We start from the raw sequence: 24,760 nt of genomic DNA, 5'->3' as shown, positions 1-24,760 counted from the left end.
ATACTGTATATATATTCATTCATTCTACCTTTATTTATACAGGTTAATCGCATTGAGCCTTGGGGACTCCATTACAAGAGAGACCTGATTTTTACAAAGAATCATGACAACAGTGGAAAACAACGACAATAATAGACAATCATAAAGGATGCGTACAAATTGAGAATTTTTATTTTATTTTTTTACAAGTGAAAATCAAATGGTATTTAAAAGGAAACGTCACAACAACAACAACAACAAAAAACAGCTAGGTTGTAGGGCGGTGTAGAAAACTAAAAACAAGAATTTGTCTGCATTATAATATATATATATGAAATACATATGCTATATATATAATATAATGTGTTATGTGTTTTAGGTCATGTTACATGAAAAAATTAACTATGACTGATGTTGATGCTGGTTTCTGAGACTTTGATCTGTTCTTGTACATATGCACAGAGGAAATGCAGCAGTTCCAACTTCAACTTGCTGAATCTGAACGACGCATCAGCAGCTACGTACGAACGTTTAACAAGATGCAAGCCAACTACCACAACCTTATTGGAATCACTGCGGAACTGGTTGATGCTTTGGAGGCCACTGTCAGTGGAAAAATGGTGAGCCAGTCTGACTGGGTCATTTTTAAACACGAGCTACAGCTGATGGTCACAGATCATCTACACTCGTAAATACTCAATTGACAAAAATACGTTTTTTTTGTTTGTTCTTTCTTTACATACAAAGTTAAGTACATCCAAACAATAATAAAACCTTCTAAAACACAATATTTCAAAATAGGCTTTTCTGTTTCAATGCATCCATTTTAAACTCAGCCAAACAAATGATCCTTTTCTTTCAATATGAGATGTCCTAAAGCTCAAGGAACTTGTAATTTTGCAGATCGCCCCTGAGTACTTGCAGAGTGTGTATGTTCGCCTGTTCAGCAGCCAAATGAGACAAAGTGCGGTGCAAAGCACTGATTTCACCAGGCCTGGCACAGTAAGTAACACACACACACACACGCACAACCATCTCTCTAATCCTGTCCTCTCCTTCACTTTTCATTCTTAGAAAAGGTAAGGGCACAGAAATGTTGAGTAGCAACTTCTCACAGGATCCACGTCACTAAGGGTTTGTCAAACTGTTACAGTGTTTGGAAATGATATTTAAACATAAAGGACTGACATACCAAGTGTCTCCCTTTGTACACTGAGTAACCACCCTGGCTGCATTACTAATCTATACTTTATATCCTGGAAACATAGAACTAAATCCTAGTTTGCATTACTCATATTAAACACTTCCTGTAAAGCTATACATAAAGATTAAACCATCTCTACCAGTCACTGTCTCTAAAATAAGAAAATAACCTACACTTTTAAAACATAACTCATCAAGGTGTAAAAAAAATCTTCATATTATGAAAATTCTTGCGATTTAATTTTTGTTACAGCATAACTCTGCATTTTTTTTTACTGGTTCTATGAATGCAAACATGGAGCTTGTTCTGGACGTAGAGCACCAAAATTAAACAATTTCATTATTACTGCTGTACATCTGTTAAGATTGTTGTTTGTTTCATTTTCCAGTTAATTCTGAACTTCTGTTGCCTCAGATTTACATGTAAATCGGGGCCAGTTTGCCCTCAGTTGGCAGCATATTTAAAGTATTTCCTCGACTTTGTCTCGCTGTCAGCCATTTCCAACAGAAGGTTGAAACTTTGATAGTGTCCTTTCCAAAGCCACCACACTCAACTGACAAAGCCAGTAATTTCACCAGAAAAAAGACCATAGTTATTGGTCCCAGTTTCTTGACTTTGATGGGGTTTTTTTTGTTTTAATTAGGATTCAAACCAAAGTAGTGACACACCAGAATGACATAATGACACTAATGAATATAAAGATCAATGCTGTGAGAAACAAAACTTAAGCTTCTTTTAATACATTTTTGTAACTTTTCTGTGGGATAGTCACTTAACTACACTTAGTCTGTCAAATTATTTTCAACAAAATAATTAGCAATTATGTTGTTTTGCTTTTTTCCCCCTACAATAACTCCGCTCCATCCCCCAGGCCTGAGTTGTTGGTTATAACGCAGCTGTGCCTTATTTCCTTATTGAGAGGAAGCAAAGCTAAGATGGAGCTGTGGCTCAACAAGCCCTCAAACTGCTGCGATCCAAAAGAGCTATGAAATCATCAAGCTTTCAGAAACACTGTAAGCTGAAAGAAAACAGCTATGTTTTGAAAATAAAGTTTACTCTCACTAACCTTTGAGCTGTTGAGTTCTGGCTTGTCAAATTTTACATTTTCATACTCCCGTCGAAGGCGTAGTCGGTCCGTACGTCTGTAAACTTTCTCTTGTCCCACCTGTCACTTTTAATCTGCTCAAGATAATTTAATGAAGCTTGATGCACAAATCATCACTGAACAGAGTGCCACACACACTTTTCATCACCCCTGCTTCAAGGTCATGGTAACAAATGAAGGTCAAATGCTATAAGAGGTAGTTGCTTGTCCCTGTTGCTATAGATTGCTGTATAATAGTGTGGCGACAGGTGTGTAATTTTTCCGTATACTGTACTCTTAGTATAGCTTGAAATGAACAACTTTTCTTTCTGTGTGTGTGTGTTTTCTGTGTGTGATGCTTTTATCCTCAAAGGGATATTACTCTATGAGTCCCTATGATGATGGCTATGTAAGTTTTATAAGTTATCATCTTTTCTTCTTGTCATCGCTCCTGTTATCTTGCTTGTATCTCGCTGTGTCTCCTCCTCATCCTCTTGTGATTATATCTGCCCACTACTTTACTTTGCCTGACCTGTCCTCAGTCCATTTTCTGTCATTTTCTGTCCTAATGTCTGGAGGTGCTCGTCTTTATTTGTTTAAAATGCAACAAGAATGCCTTTCATAGCACACCTAATCATATTCAGCTGTTCCGTAACACTGGTTATTGTTCCTCCTCTAGAGTCTCCTTATAGCTCCTCTGCCTTTTATAGTTATGTCAGTTTCAGTTTTCTCCCTTTATTGTTATTTGGCATAGATTTTTGAAAGCATTTAGCTAGAAAACACAACAAACATGGCCAACAGGTTTCTCACAGGAAGCGTTTCTCACATGATCAGGTAGGTTTAAATTACAGAGATTTGAAAAGACACAATCAGAACGATCCATAACAAGTGTGATGACTTACAGTAAAAGGAGTCACTGAAGTCAAACAATAAATAATGGTCTACCGGTCCTGTAATCAATATTTGACCGCTTTTTTTTCCCCATTTGGTAAAAATATCTATAAATATCTTTGTCTATAAGATGGTTGTTTAAATTTATATTTTGGTGTTAATTAATATCATTACATACATCTTTTTTTTTTTTGTTGTATCTTATAGTAAACATCAAAAATTCACTTCAATAATTAAATGATCATCAACACCAGTCAAATGATACCTGAGATGAGATTAATATCTTTCTTGCTACCACTCATAAGGTCACTCTCTCTGGCTTTGGATTGTATTTCAGAGCTTAATTTCATTTTTAGCTGGAGAGGAAAAAGTTAATCTGTTTACTTCAGAAACGCACCTCGTCACCTTTTTCTTTAATGTCTCAATTCATCCACCCCCAAAGGACCTTCATAGGTCTGTTGTACGTTTATAATGAGGTGCAATAACTTCAGAAATACTAACCCACCTTTTTTGGCTATGGTCTTGACCTGATTGTCAGATAGATAGTGCATGGACTACAAACAAAACAGTATGTAAGCATGTAACCTAAGCATGATGTATATGCATGTCTCAAAGAACACTAATCATTGGTTTAGATAGTTGTTAACCTGCTTGTCTCAGGTGGAGGTAACTACAAATTTGTAGGAGGACCAGACGGTAAAAATGATAAGAGAAAAGCTGACACTCGCATGGGTTTTTGTTTTGTACACTGTAAAATGAAATAAATCTAAAATAATCAAGTTGTAAAATAAATGTGTTTGTTTAAGGCCTCCTCTATGCTACGAGCATCCATTGTACCACAGTAAGTCATTAACCTTTTTTTATTACTTTTTTGGTAAATGTACATCAAAACACATCTGACATCCATTTGTTTTTCATTTCTAGGACATTGAAGGAAGTGCCAATGTTGCCCTCATTAGACTATGAGAAGCTGAAGAAAGACTTAGCTGAAGGCTCAGACAGGCTCAAGTGTCTCCTGCTGCAGGCGCTGCGCTGGGTGTGATGCTTTTTTCCAGATTTTTATGTATATATTTTGTCTGATTACCTGATTCCAAATGACACTGTTTTCTGTTCTTGTTAAATAAAAATCCATGCCTTTAAACAGAATATCTTTATGCTCTGGGTTTGATATTGTTTGCTTTAAAGTTTAGTAATAGTAATAATACATTTTATTTGTATAGCATTAGGGTTAGAATAAGCAATGTATATTTACCTCATTGCATGTACTGCAGTTTGAGCTACTTTTAATCCCTTATTTTGGCTTAATAAATAATTTTTGATTTTAAGGATAATGCAAAAAAAAAAATTAAACTCTGTTCTTTGTAAAGCGGCAATAAGCTGTTTGAGGAAAGGTTAATGTTATATATTAATACTGCATTAGATGTGATCATGATTAACAAAAGTAATGTTTTACAGATCAGACTTGTGTTTGTTGTATCAAGTAAAAAGTTTTTTTTTTCTCTCTGAAGTGCAACAGTTTTTTTTTTTTTTTTACCTGTGAATAAAAGAATGCTAGTAATCTTTACACAGTTTTTATTTGAAGGCTTTTTATAGTCCTAATTCTCTGACCTGTTCTTGTTTCTCCAGAGACTTACTCGCTCACTCCCCGGTGAGCAGAGAGACACTGTCCTTCAGGCCTACATCAGCAATGATCTGTTGGAATGCTACAGTACAAAGAAGGTGGGGCAGTAGTTTCAGAGCCACATTTTGTCTGGTCAGTTTCCCAATAACTAACAAAGCCTAAAGCTCAAGAAGACTGTATGCCAAAATTATCCTCAAATGTTTGAGCCACACACATTTTTCCTCTTTTATAACCTTTACTGTAGGAGTTCGTGTTACTAGTAATCTCTTTCAAGAGTGCAAATTATCCTGTTCTAACTACTGAATTCTTCTGCCATACTTACCAGAGGGCTCCAAGACACATCTAAATGATACCTGACACTTCCTGTATGGAGGAACATTTCCAAATGTTCTGAGATTGTTGTGGAACAAGTGTCCTATGAGGACACTATCTTCTATCTTCCATTAGTATTTACACTATCTTCCAGTATCTTCTCGTTTCAGCCATGTGGTTCTTTATATTCTAGCAACAAAGCTGATATTGTAGAAAACAGAACACGTACAGTAGAATTTGTTGAGAGTGTTTTCGTTTGTTTTTTTGTGTGTGACACAAACATTTGCCTTTATTGCAACTTAGTCACAGCGAGGGAATTTTTTTGGGGGGGAGTTGTAAAGAGTTGTTTAGTGGAATCTAAATATTTCTGGGTGAATATTGATGGAAAAGGTTATCCTTATGTTTTTAGTTTAACAGAATAATAATGCTAATAATCGCATGTATGTAATGTCTGAAATGTTTTTGGGTTTTTTTACTTAGAAAACTGTGCTTCATTTGATGAGATCAACAAATGAGGTTGTTCGTCAGTACCTGGCTCGTCTTATCAATGCATTTGCTTCCCTTGCGGAGGGTAAGTTTTCAGCCAATGTTGGATTTGGTTAAGCATTATCAATTTATGTTAAGTTGAATCATTGCCTTCCTGACCTAGTTGTGGAAACCGACTGATGGAAGGTCTGTGTGCATTTCAGCTGAGCTCTAAAACTGTTCATGATGCTGAACAGTAGCATTCAATAAAGCAAGAAGTGCAATTTGTAAAAAAGATTGGGGTTAGTTTTCATTCTCCATCGCACAAAGAACTTTAACTTTTGATATCTCAAAAACATCTTGCTATGTGGTGTAGATAATTCCTCTTAGTCACAAGCTGATAGGGTTGAACTGTTTTTAGATTAAGTGTAACTAAATTATGACGGTTCACAGCCTTGGCTGTTACTGAGGCAAAAGCTTGGATGTGGTAGGAGTTCAGTGAGGCCTTGGATAAAGACTCTCGGTTGGCTCAGAGGAGATTCTGGCAAACCATCAGGTGGATGAGGAGGGAAAAGCAGCACTTTATTAACACTGTGTTCAGTGAAGGTGAGGTGCTGTTGACCTCAACCAGTGAGGTCGTCGAGAGGTGGAAGAAATACTTCTTGGACATTCTCAATTCCACTGACATGTCTTCCTTGGTGGAAGCTGAGTCGGGGGACTTCAGGGCTGGTCTCTCCATAACTGTGGCTAAGGTCGCCGAGGTAGTTAAAAAGCTCTGAGGCGACAGCTCCGGGGTGGATGAGATTCACCCTGATTTCACCCTTCTCTGGATGTTGTGGGCTGTCTTGGTTGACATGCCTTTGCAACATTGCGTGGATATCGGGGGCAGTGCCACTGGATTGGCAGACTGGGGTGGTGGTTCCCGTCTTCAAAAAGCAGGGCCTGAGCATGTGCTCCAATTACAGAAGCATCACTCTCCTTAGCTTCCCTGGTAAGGTCTATTCAGGGGTACTCGAGAAGTGAGTCTGGTCGTTGGTGAAACCTCTGACCCAGGAGGAACAATGTGGGTTCCATCCTGGCCGTGGAACACTGGATCAGCACTTTACCTTCACTAGGGTCCTCGAGGGGTCATGGGAGTTTGCCCATCCTGTCTGCTTGTGTTTTGTGGACTTGGAGAAGGCTTTTGACTGTGTTCCTTGGGGTACACTGTGGGGGTGCTTCGTGAGTATGAGATTGGGGGCCCGTTGCTACAGGCTGTTTGGTCCCTAAACAAGCTGTGCAAGAGTTTGATTTGCATTGCCGGTAGTAAGTTGGACCCCTTCAAGGTGGGAGTTGGACTCATCCAGGGCTGCCCGTTGTCACAGATTCTGTTCATAACTTTTATGGGCAGAATTTCTTGGAGCAGCCAGTGGGTGGAGGGTTTCCGATTCGGTGGCCTCAGGATTCCATCTCTGCTCTTTGCAGATGATGTGGTCCTGTTGGCTTCATCTTCAGCTCTCACTGGAGCGGTTCGCAGCCTAGTGTGAAACAGCTGGGATGAGACTCAGCACCTCCAAATCTGAGCCCATGGTCATCAGTCGGTTAAGGGTGGATTGCTCTCTTTGGGTCAAGGGTGAGGTTCTGCCTCAAGTGGAGGAGTTCAAATATCTCAAGGTTTTGTTCAGGAATGAGGGAAGAATGGAGCATGAGATTGACAGATGGATTGGTGCAGCATCTGCAGTATTGTGGACTCTGTGCCGGTCCATTGTGGTAAAGACGGAGCTGAGCTTTAAGACAAAGCTCTCTGTTTACCGGTCAGTCTATGTTCCTACCCTCACCTATGGCCATGACCTTTGGGTCGTTACTGAAAAATGAGATTGTGGATACAGGCGGTTGAAATTAGTTTCCTCTGAAGGGTAGTTGGACTCTCTCTTAGAGATAGGGTGAGAAGTTCAGTTATCTGGGAGAGACTCAGAGTAGAACCACTGCTTCTCCACATCAAGAGGAGCCAGTTGAGGTGGTTCAGGCATCTGGTAAGGATGCCTTCTGGGCGCCACTCTAGGGAGGTGCTTCAGGCATGTCTGACTGGGAGGAGGCCCCGGGGAAGACCCAGGATACGCTGGAGATGCCATGTCTCTTGGTTGGCCTGGGAGGTTGGCCTGTGAATGCCTTGGGGTCCTCCTAGAAGAGCTAAAAGAGGTGTCTGTAGAAAGAGATGTCTGGGCCTCCCTGCTCAAGCTGCTGCGCCTGTGACTTCGAAATAAGCGCAAGATGATGGATGGATGGATGGCTGGATGGATGATGGATGAATCACAAGCCATGTTCATTTGTCTCAAATTGTTTTTGCAAGTGTTCAGAGTTGTCTTTAAAGTGTAAATTTGTGCATTTTTTTAAACCTCTGCTCTTTATTTACATAAATACTGTAATTTTCAATAATCATTTGATTTTTATTCCATCATGTGTTCATGACTACAGGCCGAGCTTACCTCTCCCAAATTCCTCTTCTACTGAAACTTCTGACCGAGGCACTAAGGAATGAGGAGAAGGACTCCCTGATTAGAGAAAATGTACTGGTGGCTCTGCAGAAACTCAGCCTTAGGTACATTTTTACTTATCAAATGTTGTCGTGGGCAGGAGGTTGTTCAGCGTGAAGCCTGACAACAAGGCTGAGGAACAGTTTCTTCCTTGAGACTGTGAGCCTCAAAAACTCTCCCTGAAGCTGCAGAGGTTTTGTTTTTATTAATGTAATTTTAGGTCATTCATATTTAACTTTTAGTAGACGTGATGAACTTTTTGTTGTTTATCTAACAAAGAATGACAAATAATAATAATGAAAATAAACACTTTTTGAGCCCTCGTTCAGTTTGCAGTTTAGATTTGCAGGATGAATTGTCACTTTTCCAGCTCAGAGAAGAAGAAATCCAACCGTCCTGCCTTCATCTCCATCCAACTTTAACCTCACATTATGCTGCAGTCCTTGTTTCATGGAAACTAAAAAAGAAAAAACTTTTAGTCTGACTTTTTGCATTACTTAAAAGCAACTTATTTTGAAAGCTATCTGGATTTTGAAGTTTGCTAAGTGTTAGTTTGAGTTTGATTTTTCTGTGTGTTTTAATGTGAACTGTCTGGACTGCAGAATTTCTTCAAGGTTTATTAAGTGTAATTTGTCTACAATCTCTAAAGACACATCCTGTAGAAGACAGGGGACTCCAGTCACATTTGTCACTTTGCCCACTAAAACCAACTACAATCTGGAGGTCCAAACATGGTTTGAGAAGAGTGTCTTGGCCTTATAATTTTGTTCTGTTTTGACCAAATGTTTTCACACTACAATAATATAGACAATATATACAATGCTGTTACCGCAAAGAATGAATATCAAATCATATTATGCAGTTTTTTTACCTATGCAACACATATATATTTTAAATCTTGTAAGTGAGACGTATTGTTTATGTGTTGTCATTAGGAGGAGCCAACAGACGGCCATGATCACAGATGATCTAATTGGCTGGCTTGTTGATGAACTGCAGGACTCAGACTGCCTCAGTGACTACACCCTGGAGTACTCTGCAGCTCTGCTTATGAACTTGTGTCTGCGAACTAAAGGTAACTAAATGAAAGCGCAATTAGATCCAGATAATTGTAAACTGCATTTTTAGAGTCTCTGTGATGGACTGGAGACCTTTCCAGGGTGTATCCCGCTTCTCGCACGTTGACTGCTGCTTATGAGCACCAGCGACCCCCGCGACCCGAAAAGGAAGAAGCGTGTGAAGATAATGGATGGATAGAGTTTTAGAGCCTCTGTACACTTGTCTAGAAGTTACAACACAAAATTCAGATTAATTAAAGTGGCTTTTTAAAACAGTTAAATAGGGTAGCAGCGACTGCGATTTTCTACAGGTGCAAACCCTAAAATGTTGTGCACATAACCAAATCATTTTATGACGAATTTATACACCCAATTTACTACACGTGTTCCATAAATGACAATGCATTCTCTTTTATTTTGAAGTGTCTTTTATTGTTAGAAAGTATTATAAATTATTGCACCCAAAATTTAAGTGAGGTTCATCAGTTTTGTCCTGTTATCTTACAACAGCTCTGAAAAAATTAAAATAACCACTCGTGTTCTACCAGGATTTTTGTTTAGTAAAAATAAATCCCTTATATGACACTGAACTCAATTAAAAATTCATGTTAAGAAAACATTTTTTTATCATGGTCCAACAACAACAACAATAATTTGTTGCAACTTCCCTGGCTTTTATGACTGTTTTATATCCTGTTTTTAATACTTGCTTTTATATACTTATATATATGCTTTTATATACTTATATATATGCTTTTATATACAGGATACTTGCTTTTATCATTTTTGCTAAAGACCAAATTATTCCTTGCCTGTTTTCTCTACTGCCCTGTGATGGACTTGCGACCCGTCCAGGGTGTACCCCGCCCCTCACACAGTGATTGCTGGACATGGGCACCAGCGACCCCCGTGACCCAAAATGGAATAAGCGGGTAAAGAAAATGGATGGATGGATGGATGTTTCCTCTACTTTAGCTGAAGAAAACCACCATTATCACAATGTTGCAGAACACAGAAGCACATAAATATGCTGCATTTACACAGAAGCAATGTTGCACTTAAAAAAAAGGGATGTGGGAGACTTTGACTTGTGCTATCTTTATTTTAATTTTGTTTTTGTTTTTCTGTGTGGGGGGGCAAAAGGCAACACACACAAGCCACTCAAAACAGAATTAGTTAACATAAAGATTTCATGTGTTCCGCATACACAAAAATCTATTGAGAAAATTAAACATATTGAGCTTAAGGAAAGTATGTGTTGCTCTGGGTGTTAATATTCAACAAACCCAAAAATGTATTATTGTGATGCAAGAATAAAGTGTGTGCGTGCGTGCGTGCGTGCGTGTTAAAATGCTTCTCTGTTTACAGGAAAAAGGAAGTGTGCAGAGACTGCCAAGCATGTGCTAAAAGTTCTGACTGACCTCCTTGGACATGAGAACCACGAGGTGATTCACACATCTGTCAGCTCACAGACACAGATGTTGCTCAAACAATGAGATGAATATGCACACGTGGCACATTCATAGAGGTTAAAGTGTGCACAGCACAACTCATTTGTTGAATAGAGGCCTTTACATACATGCATGAATAATTTGTCAAATATGACATTTTATTATATTTTAAAAATGTAAACAAACTAAGCTTTAACTGCAAGTCAGTAAAATGTCCAGAATATTTCCTCTTTGTACAAAAATTCCAAACTGCATGTTTAAACACAAAATTATAATTTGTGCACAAACAATATGTTTATTAATATCACTTTGCTTTCCTCAGATTCGACCATATGTGAACGGAGCCCTGTACAGTATCCTGTGTGTTCCCGCAGTGCGACAGGAAGCCAAAGAAATGGTGAGATAGTAAAAAAAAGGCTTTTACTTGCTTGTGCTACATTTATCTTACCTATTTCATTTAAAGAAAACAGAATTATAATGCAGTTGTGAAAATTATTTAAGAGTTGTGTCCCAAATTGAGTATTGTTTGCTTCAGTAAAAACTTAAAATGCATTTTGTTTGAACTCTTAATTGCACTTATTAAGAAAAATCAGATAAATAGCATTTAATGTACAACATGTTTCCCAGTGACTCTTATGAACTTGTTTCTTTCATGTGTTTAAGAGCATAGAGGAGATTCTTCGCTGTTACAACAAAGAAGAAAACCCAGACCTCAACAGACAGATTGAGTTCATCATCAAACAACTAAACTCTGGTTAGTTCAATCAGCAGTAGATACATAAAGTACAAATAATTCCAAACTATTTGCATGAATGTTAAGATTGAGCTTATTGGTGTTTTTATTGCATGTTAATACTGTGTGTTGTTTTTCGGACACTTTGAAATACCACTTTGCTTATTGTACGTTATAATAAATGTATTTAGAATTGTACTCCCATGTAAAATAAGTGACATATTTATCAACGTTTTTTATCCAGGTGAGGAGGAGGGACCAGAGTCAGACGATGAAGAAGAAGAGGATGATAATGACGTAAGCCTCCTGAAAGCTTGTGAGACATACATATGCCATCATGTTACCTATTGACCTCCTTAATCATTAAAACCATACAAATATATTACAAAATGAAAGAGAAAATGTTTAAAATTGAAAAACAAAAAGAGAGGAATAACAATTTTTTTCTATTATGTATAGTAGATGGCCATCAGACATGACACAGATATTGGGTGTTTCTCACCTGTATGAGTTGCATGTGTTTATCAGAATCTCCTGAGCTTGAAACTTTGCACATTGTGAGAAAGTGACATATCATGATAGGATAAAAAAGTAACAATGGGTGTGTTACTGTGAGTATGCATGATATGTGGACAGTATGTTTGAGCTCTTAATTTCAAAGCTTGATGAAAAATATTTAATGAGTGCCTTTGTTCACTTGCTTTTGCAATCTGTGTTCATATAGTGTTTATTTTATATCCATTTACATACCCATCCATCCATCCATTATCTTTTACCCGCTTCTTCCATTTTGGGTCACGGGGGTCACCAGTGCCCATGTCCGGCAATCACTGTGCGAGGGGCGGGGTACAACCTGGACAGGTCGCAAGTCCATCACAGCATTTACATACCCATAATGATGAATTGAATCATCCACCCATCCATCTTTTATCACTTATCTGATGCTGGGTCGCAGAAACAACAGGTCCAAGAGAGAAACCCAGCCTTTTCTCTTCCCAGTGACACTTTCCAGCTTGTTCTGGGATCTTTTGGTTTTCTCCCTAATAAGCACCAGTGACCTTCCAGCCACATCTCCAGGAAGCTGCATCTGCAGAAGAAGTCCTGAACATGGCCTAGTCGGATTCTATGTCCCCGACCTCCCCCAGGACGTGTGAAAAACTCTTTTGGAGGTGTGAGTTGAAAGCTGCATGAACCGAAGACTCCACCAGACGTTCCCAGTTCACCCTCACTCTGTGTTTGGGTTTGCCAGGTCTGACCAGCAGACTCCCACGCCACTGGCTCCAACTCACCACCATATGTTGATCAGTTGGCAGCTCTGTCCCTCTCCACCCAAGTGTCCAAGACATAGGGCCGCAGGTCCGATGACCAAATTACAAAATCGATCATTGACCTTTGGCCTAAGGTGGCTGGTACCAAGTACATTTATTGACCACCCTATGCTCAAACATGGTGTTTTTTATGGACTACTCATGCCTAGCACAGAAGTCCAATAAGCAAACATCATTCGGATTCAGATCAGGGAGGCTGTTGATGCCAGTCACCCCTTTCCAGATACAGTAACTCCATCATTGCCTACATAGGCATTGAAGTCACTAGAACTGAATTCATAATTCTTCTTTCTGCTTTTCCTTCTTCGGGGGTCACCATAGCGAGTCATCCTCCTCCATCTCACTCTGTCCTCTGCATCCTCTTTCCTCACTCCAGCTACCTCCATGTCCTCTCTACCTGCATCCATATACAAATGTGTCATAGTCTATCATGAGTGTGTGTGGGCAGTGGGAGGGGTGCATCAGGGTATTTACCTGGGCTTGGGACCAGCACAAGAAATACACTGGCTTGTGTTCCCTAGTGGCTGGTTTTACTGAATGTACTTTTGACAAAAAAAAAAAAAACATAGTGAAACATTTAAGCAAATAAAACGCTGTGATTTTATTATTTTTTTTAATATGTGCTGGTGCTGGTGGATTTTCCTCTTCTAAACTGTCTCAAAATAGAAACAGATGAAATAAAAGATGTCTTCAAAAATGGTATTTGAATTTGTCTATTATAATAAACAGACACACATGTCACACAGGATGCTTCACACGGCCTGCGGAGGAAGTGTGTATGACAAAAAGTTCACTCTAGTTTTATAGCACTTCATGTGATAAAAAAGACATGAAAATGGGTCAGAGAGGAATTGTGCTCCGTGTTCTTCAATGACTGGGCTGTTGTCTTATGTACTCCTGTTCTAGTTTAATTGAACATGGACCAGTTACAGAAGATATCAATCATGAGATGTATTTGTTCTATTTTGAGAAACAGGAGATGCATGATTTATTATTTCAAAACACCCTGAATGTATATTTAAGGTAAAATACAAAGTTCTCTGTGATAGTACATAGATTATGAACTGAAAGGGGATTATTTATTTTTCACGACTGCATTCATACAGTCATGAAAAATAATCCCCTTTCAGTTCACAATTTATGTACCAGCACATATTTATTTAAATCACAGCATTTTTTTTTGCTTAAATGTTTCACTTTGTTCTTTTTTTGTCAAAAGGACATGGTACTATGTCTTTTATGATTTGTTTAGTCATTTTGTAAAGTTAGGCCATGCTGTGATGTTTCTTTTAGAGAAACAAGGCTTTCTCTTGGCACCCCTTACAAACTAGACATAATTGTTCTGTCTTTTTTTTTCTAATTGTATTGGCATGAAGTGCAAAATGATAAGAAGCTGCATTGCTGCTGCTGTTGTTGTTTTTGTTGTTGTTATTGTTTATATGAGGATTTTATTATTTTTTTTGACAACCTGGTAAGGACTAGGAAATAATCCTGGTACATGAAGTTTGTCATTAACAATCATAGTAAAAAGTAAACTTTTTGTTTATTTATTTTTTACCATGATTGTGTACATAAATCACGCCTTTCTGAAAGTGAGCCCCAAAAAGTACCGACACGGTGGTTTCATTTTATACATTTTCAGACCTATATCAGGTTTTAACTTCACTTTTTGACTGCGAACACGACTGAAGTAACTGCAGTGCCAGTGTTAAAATATTCTGTTCAAAGTTGCACAGGTGACACTGTCAGTTACATTAACTCTTGTTTTAACGACAAAATTGTGTAATTTCCGCTGGTTCGTTGTCTTTGTGTGACAGGAAGATTTAATGGAAATGGACCTTGATAAAGAGGAAGTTCTTCTACCGCAGCAGAGGGAACTATCTGGGGAGACTCTGCTCACCACTGAATATCTTGGTGTAAGAGCACAACATATTTATGCATATACACAAAGCAAAGGAGTACAACAACACTAGACACCATGAAACTTTCACTGCCGTGTGAATGTTTGCATGCTCCAGGGACCTTTTGAGCCACCTGCTTCTAAATACCATCATGGTGAATATTTTGAACATTTTAAATTGACTTAAACACATTTCTCATTGTCCTTTAGGCATAAATTGGACATCCAAATATCATAATTTTGTGAAACAGGCACTTAAATCAAAGTCCAATGTTATCTCTATGTTCTGCCTGTAGCACAGATAAAATAAAATAAAAAAACAGTATCTATGAGCACAGATATCTGTCTTCATTAACAATCTGATCATCTGGTTGCTTTTTTCATATTGGGTTAATTAACAACAGGAATAACTAACAGTCAGGACTAATTAGTCTATTAATTAAAATTAAACTGTTAATTAACAATTTAATTACTTTGTAGCTGCAACACTATTGGAACCACTGGGACATAATATTATTAATGTGTTCTCTACTCTGCCCAGGAATTGTGTAATCTGAGATTGGGTGGGTTGTGCGTATTATTTTGTCAATTTTAGTTTTAAATTTACACGGATTCAGAAATTAAAATGGCATGTTTTGCTCATCCATTTGTGGTAGATTATGACCAACATGCCAAAAGTGAAAAGGAAGTCAACCCCTCTGTCGCAGCCAAATATTGACGAGCCCTTACAGCGGCCTGTCACCCCTAGTTCTCACCGAAACACGAGCACAGGGTAAGTTAAATACACAGACAATGTTATGAAATCAAATTCACATAGGTTCAAACCAGGTTTTTTTTGTTATATTATTTCTTGATACTCTGGTTTTTAGGCTCTAAAGGGTATGCTAATGGTCAACATGAAGATCCTTATTGACATTTTGCTATAACTTTGATTTTGATGTTTGTGCTTGTGTTAACCGTAGTGATAATCGAGTCAGCAGTCAGGGTCATGAGAGCAGCCGAAACAGGGATTACCTTCTGAGCCAACAGAAGAGTGAGGAGGGAAGTCTAATTCCATCTCGATACAACTCACGACCTCCTACACGCTCCGGCAGCCGCCCCAGCACTGTTGATTCTCTGCACCACAGCCTTGGTATGTATTTTATCTGAACCTAATATGGCTTACTAATGGCTGAATAATGTCATTGCATTACTATAAAGAGATAAACATGCATCTTTGATAGGGATGCACCGATCCACTTTTTTTCACTTCCGATACGATATCTGAGGTTTAGTGCCTGTCGATAGCGATCCGATACCGATATGATACAGAAAAACTGTGCTGAATTAACTTAAAACATTTGTTTTTTAAACGCAGACATAAATGTACTGAATTACAATGTAAAAACAACACAACTTTAATTTGATCAGTCAGTGCAATTATGAGTATAACATCAAATGTAACATAAATAATAATAAATATACTGAAACTGACAAAAACAGGTTGACCGCTTTGGTCAAACATGAAAAAATAAACGAACAAACTTTTCAAATAGTTCAGGAATTCTAAAAATAATGTAAAATAAATAATAAAGGAGCTGAAATAAGAGGGGAAAAAATAGCTTCCTAGCTTGGTTGGCAGCTATTTAAAATAAACAGCAATCAGCTCCTGTCCTTATGAATCGGTCACATTGTCTCGATACCCGATCAAGAATTTTTCAATACCGTTACAGATGCCGATACCAATGTCGGATTGGTGCATCTCTACCGATATCCGATCATGATTTTTGTTTTCAATATCTGTACCGATGGGCAGCACGGTGGCGCAACTGGTAGAGCTGCTGCCTCTCAGCGAGCAGGTCCTTGGTTCAAACCCCGGTCCAGAGGCCTTTCTGGGTGGAGTTTGCATGTTCTCTCCGTGCATGCGTGGGTTTTCTCCGGGTACTCCGGTTTCCTCCCACAGACCAAAAACATGCATGTTAGGCTGATTGGTAACTCTAAATTGTCCCTAGGTGTGAGTGAGAGAGTGAATGGTTGTTTATCTCGTTTGTCTCTGTGTCCCTGTGATGGACTTGCGACCCGTCCAGGGTGTACCCCGCCCCTCACACAGTGATTGCTGGACATGGGCATGAGCGACCCCCGTGACCCAAAATGGAATAAGCGGGTAAAGATAATGGATGGATGGATATCTGTACCGATACTAATCTTGGATCGGTGCATCTCTATGAATGTTGTACATCAAATATCCTGATTCATGCTCAATAATCCAGGTAGAAAAATCTAAAAAAAAGTTCAATTTGGTTTTCTGGACATTCAAAAAAACCAACAAAACAAAAAAAAATTGTAGAAACGTTTCGTCTTTCATCCAAAAGACTTCCTCAGTCTGAGGTACTGTATTCAGCTCAGTCTTATAAATAGCACCATCTCAGAGTAGATCAACCAGTTTGCTGCTGACAACCAAAACCAGCTGATCACATGATCAAGAAGGACCATCAGCCTAACGATAGATCATTAGCACACTGATGGCTGTTTACTATTCACAGGGGGCTGAGTGATACTAGCAATCACAGCATTGTAAGAGGGGGATAGAGAGGGAAGGTTGTACATCATATATTTGTTGCCAGAATACTCTTCCTCTTTGTGCACTGCCCGTGCATTCATTTTCTGACTTTTATCAATAGTTGGGGTTTCGAGGCAACAATTTTGTGAGAAAATCTCTTGTACACTTTGTTTAGTGAAAATCATGGCATGTTTGTGACATTGTTAAATTTCCCTTCCACCTGTTCTCTATATCTGATGCCTGTTATTATGTATTTGAAGCGATGCCCCTGTCCAAAGGAAACACGAGGCACTGCCAGACAAGGAAGCTTCAGCAATTTCCTCAAAACTCTTTAAGGAATAAATGTATCCACAAAATGAATGCCAACTGGCTTACAGACTATATTTGCTTTCAATAAAGACGTCAGCACAGCGTCAGCTTGTTTGTCTGTGTTTAACAGTTCTGCTCTGTTTAACCCTAACAAACTTTTGTTGTACTCATGTTTCATCTTTAAATGAAAGGGCAGATGGAAGTTTTATTGTTTTATTCTACACATAGTATGATGAAACTTGCTTCTTATTTCACCGTCTGTTATACATCCAGACTCGGAATGTGGACGGTTTTTCCACGATTCGGAGTTGGACGGGTCGTATGACGATAGAGCCAGAAAAGAACGTTCCCAGGAGGAACACAATGGGCATTCCATCAGGTAAAGTGACTCTCAAAAGTGCTCGAACACACACGTGTATTGTAAATCTGTTGGCTATTTTATTATAACAACTGGCCATTGTTGTTGTTATACGTGTGCTTTTGTGAGTACACAAGTGTGTAGATTCAGATCTAGAGCACTTTTATGCTCATATAACTATATATTTGTTTTGCCTGTTGCAGTTTATAGACATGTTTTTCGGCAAATTTTGTGCATAAAAGCTAATAATTTCTAAAAATATACATAGTGTGGTTTTGTTTCTGAAAGAGCACTTAAGTAAAGTTTTTACAACTTATAACAAATTATAAATTAGATGACAGTGCTCCCATGTAATGTCTTTCTTCAGCTTTTGTTGTGTTTAACCAATTTACTCTTTATAGTGTAGTGAGGGTGCCAGATGAAAAAAAAGACCTTTAATCCCTCAAGTAAACCACATTCACATGACAAGTCTGCCTCGTGCATCTGAGCAAACTGTTTGAAACAACAGTTTTAATCTTTCTTCATGCAAGTTACATGTGACAACCATCCCCTCAGACAGAGTTTTGTATTTTAATAAAACGATGGATATTTGTCTTCTGTCAAAGTTTTCTTTTTCTACTAATCTTTTTTGATGCAAAAAGCTCAAATCTGCATTGATTCACTAATGGAAACATACAGAATGTGCATTTTTAATATATTTTGGTGTTGCAAAACATTAGTAGATTTTAAAATTATTATGATTTTTTTTTTTTTTTTTTTTGAGCCCACGTTTTTTATTTAGGGTGTTGTGTCACTGTATCCGTGGAACACAGAAAACGAATGACCAAACCACAATAGTTTATAGATTATGAATGTTACATGCTTGATCTTGTGATATCAAAAACCTGAAACTATAACTTTATACCTACATTTACTGAATCTAGTCATTGAGACCATAATGGTATTTCAGAAAAAAATCAACACTAATTTTTTAAGAAAAATTTTTTTTTTTTCTTTAGGGTTGTCAACAGGAGCCACCATTTAATATGATGGAGTTAATAAAGTTAAACCCATATCCACACAGGTGGTGAAATCAATAGAAACCTCACAGCCAACAAACTCTCCTTAATGCCGTTCATTCAGGTTGGCTGAATTATATTCTCTTTTTCACTTATCCATTCTAAAGAGTAACCTGAGAGTTTTGACGCAGCTTAATGGGCCTGCAGCATAATAATTGTTTTTTCTTTTAGAACTAAATGTTCTGAAGGTGTGAACTCAAGTCTGAAAATAGCTCTTTTTTTTCCCCAGTGGGATCTTGTTGAGTAAGACTGATCGAACGTGCGTGGTAATTGACAGTTTTCAAACTCTAGCTTTACTTTGACAGATTTAAGAACGCAAGGTGCCACTCAAATCACAAAATTCAAAAGGTTTAGCATAACTTTTTGATTAAAGTAAAGCTACAGACATGAACATAATAATAATTTGGTGACGTGTGTCCGAGGAGACAATTGGGAAGAGTGTCGGATGCTGGTGGATGAGTCAGCACTGCCAAGCTGGCGTGTGAGATTGTGACATGCATTTAAAGGAGCAGCAGCCACAAAAACAAAAATCTTTTCAGTCGTACCTCCTGTGTTCATTCCCTCTTTTAAACCCCAGAGAAACTTGACTCCAAAATCCCCGCCAAGAGTAATGAGTCCCAGGAAACCCTCCATCTATCCACCAGGAACGTAAAACACCCCCACAATACAACCTGGCTGAGACTAAACTGAACAGTCTAATTTGTTTTTGTCTGAATGACAAGTCTTGTATTTGGAGAAAAAAGTTATTTAAATTGGGAAGAATGGAACCTTAGCAACACAACAGATTGGCAAATTCCAGATTAGCAGGTGCATTTTTAAGCTTTTTTGTGGAGTAAAATACTTGTTAAAACAAATGACTTGCACTGACTTGCCTTGTTTTTATTCTCTTCTTCCACAAGCTGTTTACGGTATGTACTTTTTGTGTAAGAATGAGAACCTGAAGACAATTTATACAACATCTAGGCCAATGTTGTGATGCTGTACAAGTGTGCAAATATTGTGCCTCCTAATAAGCGCACACACAGATACAATCACAATTTGTCACACTCAGTTGTAGCAGATATAATTGCAGGTTTGGAGCCAGCGTGAGTCTCCTGAACAGAAACACAAATGAAATCCATCCTTTTAGATATGGTGTTCGATTACTGCACAGGATGTAGGTCATTTGGCTTCTGTCTGATAAGGACATTAGTGGAGATAAGCTCGGTGCCCTGTAATTGGATGCTGAAGAGCTGTTCCTTCATTGTGATACTGTTTCTCAGACATTTTTACAGATTGCTATTTCTGTGGTTTCAGGGGCTCAATAAAGTGCAGCTGCTTCATTGAGGAGAAATGATATTTACAAAACTATAGATGAATAATTAGGTTTACATAAATATGTAGTAATCCGCTTGAATATATGTAGGTTTTGCCTCATTTTCTCAATTCCCAAGTCAACCAGGTCATCAATTGAACTACTTTTGGGCATTTGTTATGATGCGTAACCATAGCAACAAGATATTTTTTAACAACCAGGAGCGGCTGATTAACATCTCAACAGCTCAAATCCCTCAGCTATAGCCCCAAATCCCAAGTGAGTTGAAAAGGAGACGCCGTGGATGAATTCCCGTCAATCTGGAGGCAGTGCTCGAGTACCTGACCGCCAAGAACCTGGAGCTGGTGGGAAACTCATCTCATGACAATGGGAGGACCAGGATCATCCCCCGGCACCTTCAGCTGTCCGTCCATGGTGACGAGGAGCTTTCGAGCAGTCCTGCTGCCCAGGAGGACCAAGAGTCCCGCCAGATCTGAGAGCAAGCTGAATCCGGGTGGACAGATTGGTATCTGTGGCCAGATTCTTCGGATTTGCTGCAGGAGATCTTTCCTTCCCACAACTATAAGCATCTATAACAACTCTTAAATGAAACCAAGATGATGAGCTACGACAACACTTAATTTCCCTTTGGGATTAATAAAGTGTTTTTGAATTGAATTGAAGTGAATAGTCTATAGACCTGTACTGTATATCGACTGAAATGAAAACTAACGTGTCAAGGACAAAGGCAGACATCATTTATTTTAATCCCCTTGTGAAACTAGATCTAGCCACATCTGTACTATAATAAGTCAAAAATGCAAGAAGCAAATAAGAACAGTTGTACTGAAACACAATTATTTTACCTTTTTGTATTTTGCTTTGTGTGTTACCTGTTGTTTTGTCTGTACAGCACTTTGGTTGGCCTTGTAGCTGTTTTAAGTGCTTTATAAATAAAGTGGTATGGTATGGTAATTAAAAGACAGTCAATAAAGACCAGTTGTTGCTTTTGTTTAGTTTTTTTGGCAATGCATTGTTCTTACCTTGGACATCAGACGTAAGGAATGTTTTAATTAACTTGAATCCTTCAAAGTTCATGCTCAATAATCCAGGTATAAAAATCCAACAAAATTCAGTCATGTCATCTGGATGTTATTTTTGTTTGTTTGTTTGTTTCCCTTCTTTTTTGTTGTTGTTGAGACATTTCATCCTTCATCCAAAGGACTTCATCAGTCCGAGGAGCCACAGTAAACTTATTAGTCCCACAAGCAGCACTCTCCCTTGGTGAAACAACTAGTTTGCTGGTGATAAGATGGTTTCTGGGGCCTGCCTTCTTCCCCGTCGACTCCTCTGAAGCAGCCATAGCCAAAGTGGTTCAAAGCATCAAAGTCTATGCTCATTAAGTGATGATGTGCTGATGAAGTCCTTTAGATGAAGAACGAAACGTCTCATCAAAAGAAAAAATAAACCATCCAGATGACCTGACTGAACTTTAACTTGAATCCAAATTTTTTTATTGTGTTCTTGAAAATGCAAGTAAACAAAAAAAAAAAAAGATGACGAGTTGTTGAACTAAAACTAAGCATTTCTTTTGTTTTTGTTTGTTTGTTTTCTAACATCAGCGATAGTGATTACATCGCCGCATTTGCAAGCAGACCCAAGATTCCCCACACGCCTGACACCACAGACAGACAGAACAGCTCTCACCACGATCGGGGCCTCGTCCTGGCTCCCCAGTTTTCACAGTCGGAGCCACAGCAGAGCAGTCGGCCCGGCTCTGCCCGCTCCACAGGAGGAATGGGAAGTGGAGGTAAGCATCTGTTAATGGTGGGTAGTTAACACCTGCCACCAGTCAGTGCTGGCAAAGTTTGGCTTCAGTGGGTTATTTTATTTATTCTGCCAACAACTTTGGAAGAGAAGCAGCTATAATTTAAAGGTTCAGCACCTTTGAGGAACACGTTGAATTAGAAGAAGGCAATGAGCTGTGATTGAAGCAGTTTTAATAGACCTAGCTTTGCTGTGCCTGTACGTAAATCTTTGACCCATTTTTTTTTATTTAGAGCATATTTTGACCTTATTGTATCACACACCCTGACTTTTAAAAAGGCAAACAAAACACGGGTGAAATTTACTCACAAACTTTGTTTCACTTTCCTCATGTTGCAGTTTCTCCCATCTTGAGTTACACGATTTTAACTGAAAGTCTGTAAAAAAAAAAATCTGGGATCATGTTTGAAAGTTTCTACATAGTGTTTTGTTGGTTCAGGTGTCAGCAACAATACTTAGGAGTCGGGTTACAAAACGCAACGTTTAGGCTAATTTGCTCACACATGCTGATCGGATTTCATAAGCAGCATATTTCAGTCTTGCCTTTATATTTATCTTTAACTTTTCAGACAGTATACATTAAACAAATGTTGTGTAGTTTCAAGAACAAGGATGGTCTCTGATGGGACTTCTTTGTGAAACTGGACTTTTATGAACGTGAGGAGTTCCGAGTTCATTTGTCAAAGGGTTATCCTAGAAAGCAGATAATTTTATTTATTTTAACGTCCCAAATCAGTTTGGGATTTAAAAGATATTAAGCATAAAAAGACGTTATTTCAAATACTGTATCAGACATATATACTTGTTAATTCATAAAGCAAGCCAAGAAGAACACAGCAACAACTTCTCATTGTCTTTTATTTTATTTTATTCAATTTAAAATAAATCAAAAAGGCAAATTGTGTTAAGTTTTTGTTGAACGAACAAAGTCAGTAGTCTGTCCAACCCAACTGTCATTATTAGCTTTCACTGTCATGTCTCACACAAGGAACTTGAGTCACCGCAGGAAAGGTCTGGTGCTCTTAGCTTTGCGATAGCAATCTCGCCATGCTCTCATGCATCTTAACTGCATTTCATGAGTGATTACATCCGGCTCGTCTGCTGAGTAACTCTTACCATAAAGCTTGTAAAAGTGCCTAATGGTCACTCGTAGCCACCACATCCTCATGTGAGTGTGTTGTACTTTTGAGATCTGGAAAGTGTCTGCCATAGATCGCCTTATGATCCTTCTTACTGGGATCAGAGCTTGAAGTGCAGTGAGCAGACACACGTCTCACTTGTAAATGACTCTTCGAGGCTCAGTGTGATTTATCTGTATAAATAAAGGGTGAATGACACAATCCTGCTCTATTATCTATTCTATTATCTTCTATCCTTTCATCTTATATTTACTTAAATGTCAGTCAAGCTAAACATGTGTGTGTAATCTTTACTGCTAGATGGACTCTGCAGGAGGTAACACCAAACCACACACTGAGGAGTTCCTTTAGGCCCACCTTTGGTATATACACATTAGTTGTGATAGACGGAGGTGCGCACTTTGCCGAAGGAGAGATAGATGAGGTGTTTGTGTTGCTGACTGGGCCACCCACTCGTTCAGTGCAAACACAGAGGACAGCCTCTGTTTTTGTACGGAAAACGCAGCATTATCCTTGTCAAGACAGGCCGTGCAAACGGACTGGGTGTGATGACAGGTCACCATTATGTTGCAATGCAAATAGAAAAGGCAGAGGAAGTGCATGAGTATTCCTTAAGGCTCGTTTTCTTAGAGATAACCAGAACAACGAAATCAGATTATTTTTGTCACTCTTCCATAGGTAATGGAAGCCTAAATGCATGCAGTGCCACACTCCTTTTTTTTCTGTTCAGCACATAAACGTTTCGAAATGTTGCAGATTCAGGGTTTGGCGTTTTGCAGTGAATTTGATGGGTTAGATGTTCCATCTGCCTCGTTGTTCCCTTCTTCATCCTTTCCTCTTCTCTCTCCATCTTCAGCCAAGCAGCCCAAGAGAAGGTGAAGAGGGAGCTGTCACCATGGGGGAAGCACTATCTCCCCAGGAGCGTCAGACTTCCTGTAACCTCATCCCCCCCTGGGTTGTGATCAGGGTCAGGCCAGCAGAGACGGTTAAGGATCAGCTGCAGCAGCAAGAAGAAGAGGAGTGGGTGGAACAATGTTCAGATTGTGGCTCTGCATTTTTCCCCGTTTTGACTTCAGCACACACTCATTTGGTAATATAATACAAAGGCAGACAATAATCACAATCACCAGCCATTCAACCCTGTGAACCCTGAAGCCCTTGAGTTTCTAGTTCTTTTTTGTTTTCCTCGAAATAGTACTTGGAGCACAGTGACAAAAATACTGTGTAATTAGATCCAAGTTGTGTTCTAACTTGGATTTAACACTCTGCTCTGAAGCTGTTTGAGACTAAAATGTGTAGGACTTTCATCCTGGCTCACTGGTTTCTCACTTGTCGTTTTCTTTTCTGTGGAAATAGAAATTTCCAGAACTATCTATGTGTTCAGACCTGACCTCTATCAGGGTTTAAATGAATGTAATGGAGAGAATTAGATTTTTTTTTTAAGGAATACTACAAATACTTTATGTGTTTTGAAAACCTTTTGCACTTTTTATGACAATTGTAAGATAAATATAAAATACAGTTATAGCTCACCACATTTCTGCAAATCAATAATCCAATGAATTTCTTAATGAACTAAAAGATTTTTAAACTCTAGCATGAAATATTTATCTACGTGAATAAATTATTACACCAGCTGTGCTTAAAATAAGACAAAAAAACATTTTACTTAAAAGTTGAGAAGACTTTTTTTTTTT

General features: G+C 38.5%; 1 protein-coding gene across 1 annotated transcript in view; it reads left to right on the top strand.

Moving 5' to 3' along the window:
* Positions 1 to 24,167, top strand: part of LOC119407755 (lisH domain-containing protein ARMC9) — a 28,322-nt gene extending 4,155 nt beyond the window's left edge. The window contains exons 7-24 of the mRNA XM_037674573.1: positions 442 to 599; positions 883 to 981; positions 3,965 to 3,999; positions 4,083 to 4,194; positions 4,785 to 4,877; positions 5,572 to 5,662; positions 8,011 to 8,134; positions 9,005 to 9,144; positions 10,496 to 10,572; positions 10,901 to 10,975; positions 11,242 to 11,332; positions 11,556 to 11,608; positions 14,457 to 14,555; positions 15,196 to 15,311; positions 15,502 to 15,671; positions 17,661 to 17,766; positions 21,720 to 21,907; positions 23,920 to 24,167. Of these exons, the coding sequence (XP_037530501.1) occupies positions 442 to 599; positions 883 to 981; positions 3,965 to 3,999; positions 4,083 to 4,194; positions 4,785 to 4,877; positions 5,572 to 5,662; positions 8,011 to 8,134; positions 9,005 to 9,144; positions 10,496 to 10,572; positions 10,901 to 10,975; positions 11,242 to 11,332; positions 11,556 to 11,608; positions 14,457 to 14,555; positions 15,196 to 15,311; positions 15,502 to 15,671; positions 17,661 to 17,766; positions 21,720 to 21,907; positions 23,920 to 23,942 (1,850 nt within the window). The 3' untranslated portion in view covers positions 23,943 to 24,167. The remainder of the gene's footprint in view (positions 1 to 441; positions 600 to 882; positions 982 to 3,964; positions 4,000 to 4,082; positions 4,195 to 4,784; positions 4,878 to 5,571; positions 5,663 to 8,010; positions 8,135 to 9,004; positions 9,145 to 10,495; positions 10,573 to 10,900; positions 10,976 to 11,241; positions 11,333 to 11,555; positions 11,609 to 14,456; positions 14,556 to 15,195; positions 15,312 to 15,501; positions 15,672 to 17,660; positions 17,767 to 21,719; positions 21,908 to 23,919) is intronic.
* The last annotated feature ends 593 nt before the right edge of the window (positions 24,168 to 24,760 follow it).

This window comes from Nematolebias whitei, chromosome 3 (assembly GCF_014905685.2).
Source record: "Nematolebias whitei isolate Nwh7 chromosome 3, NemWhi1, whole genome shotgun sequence".
Taxonomy (NCBI): Eukaryota; Metazoa; Chordata; class Actinopteri; order Cyprinodontiformes; family Rivulidae; genus Nematolebias; species Nematolebias whitei.
Note: the sequence above shows the minus strand (reverse complement) of the source record. Positions and strands in the feature narration are given on the sequence as shown.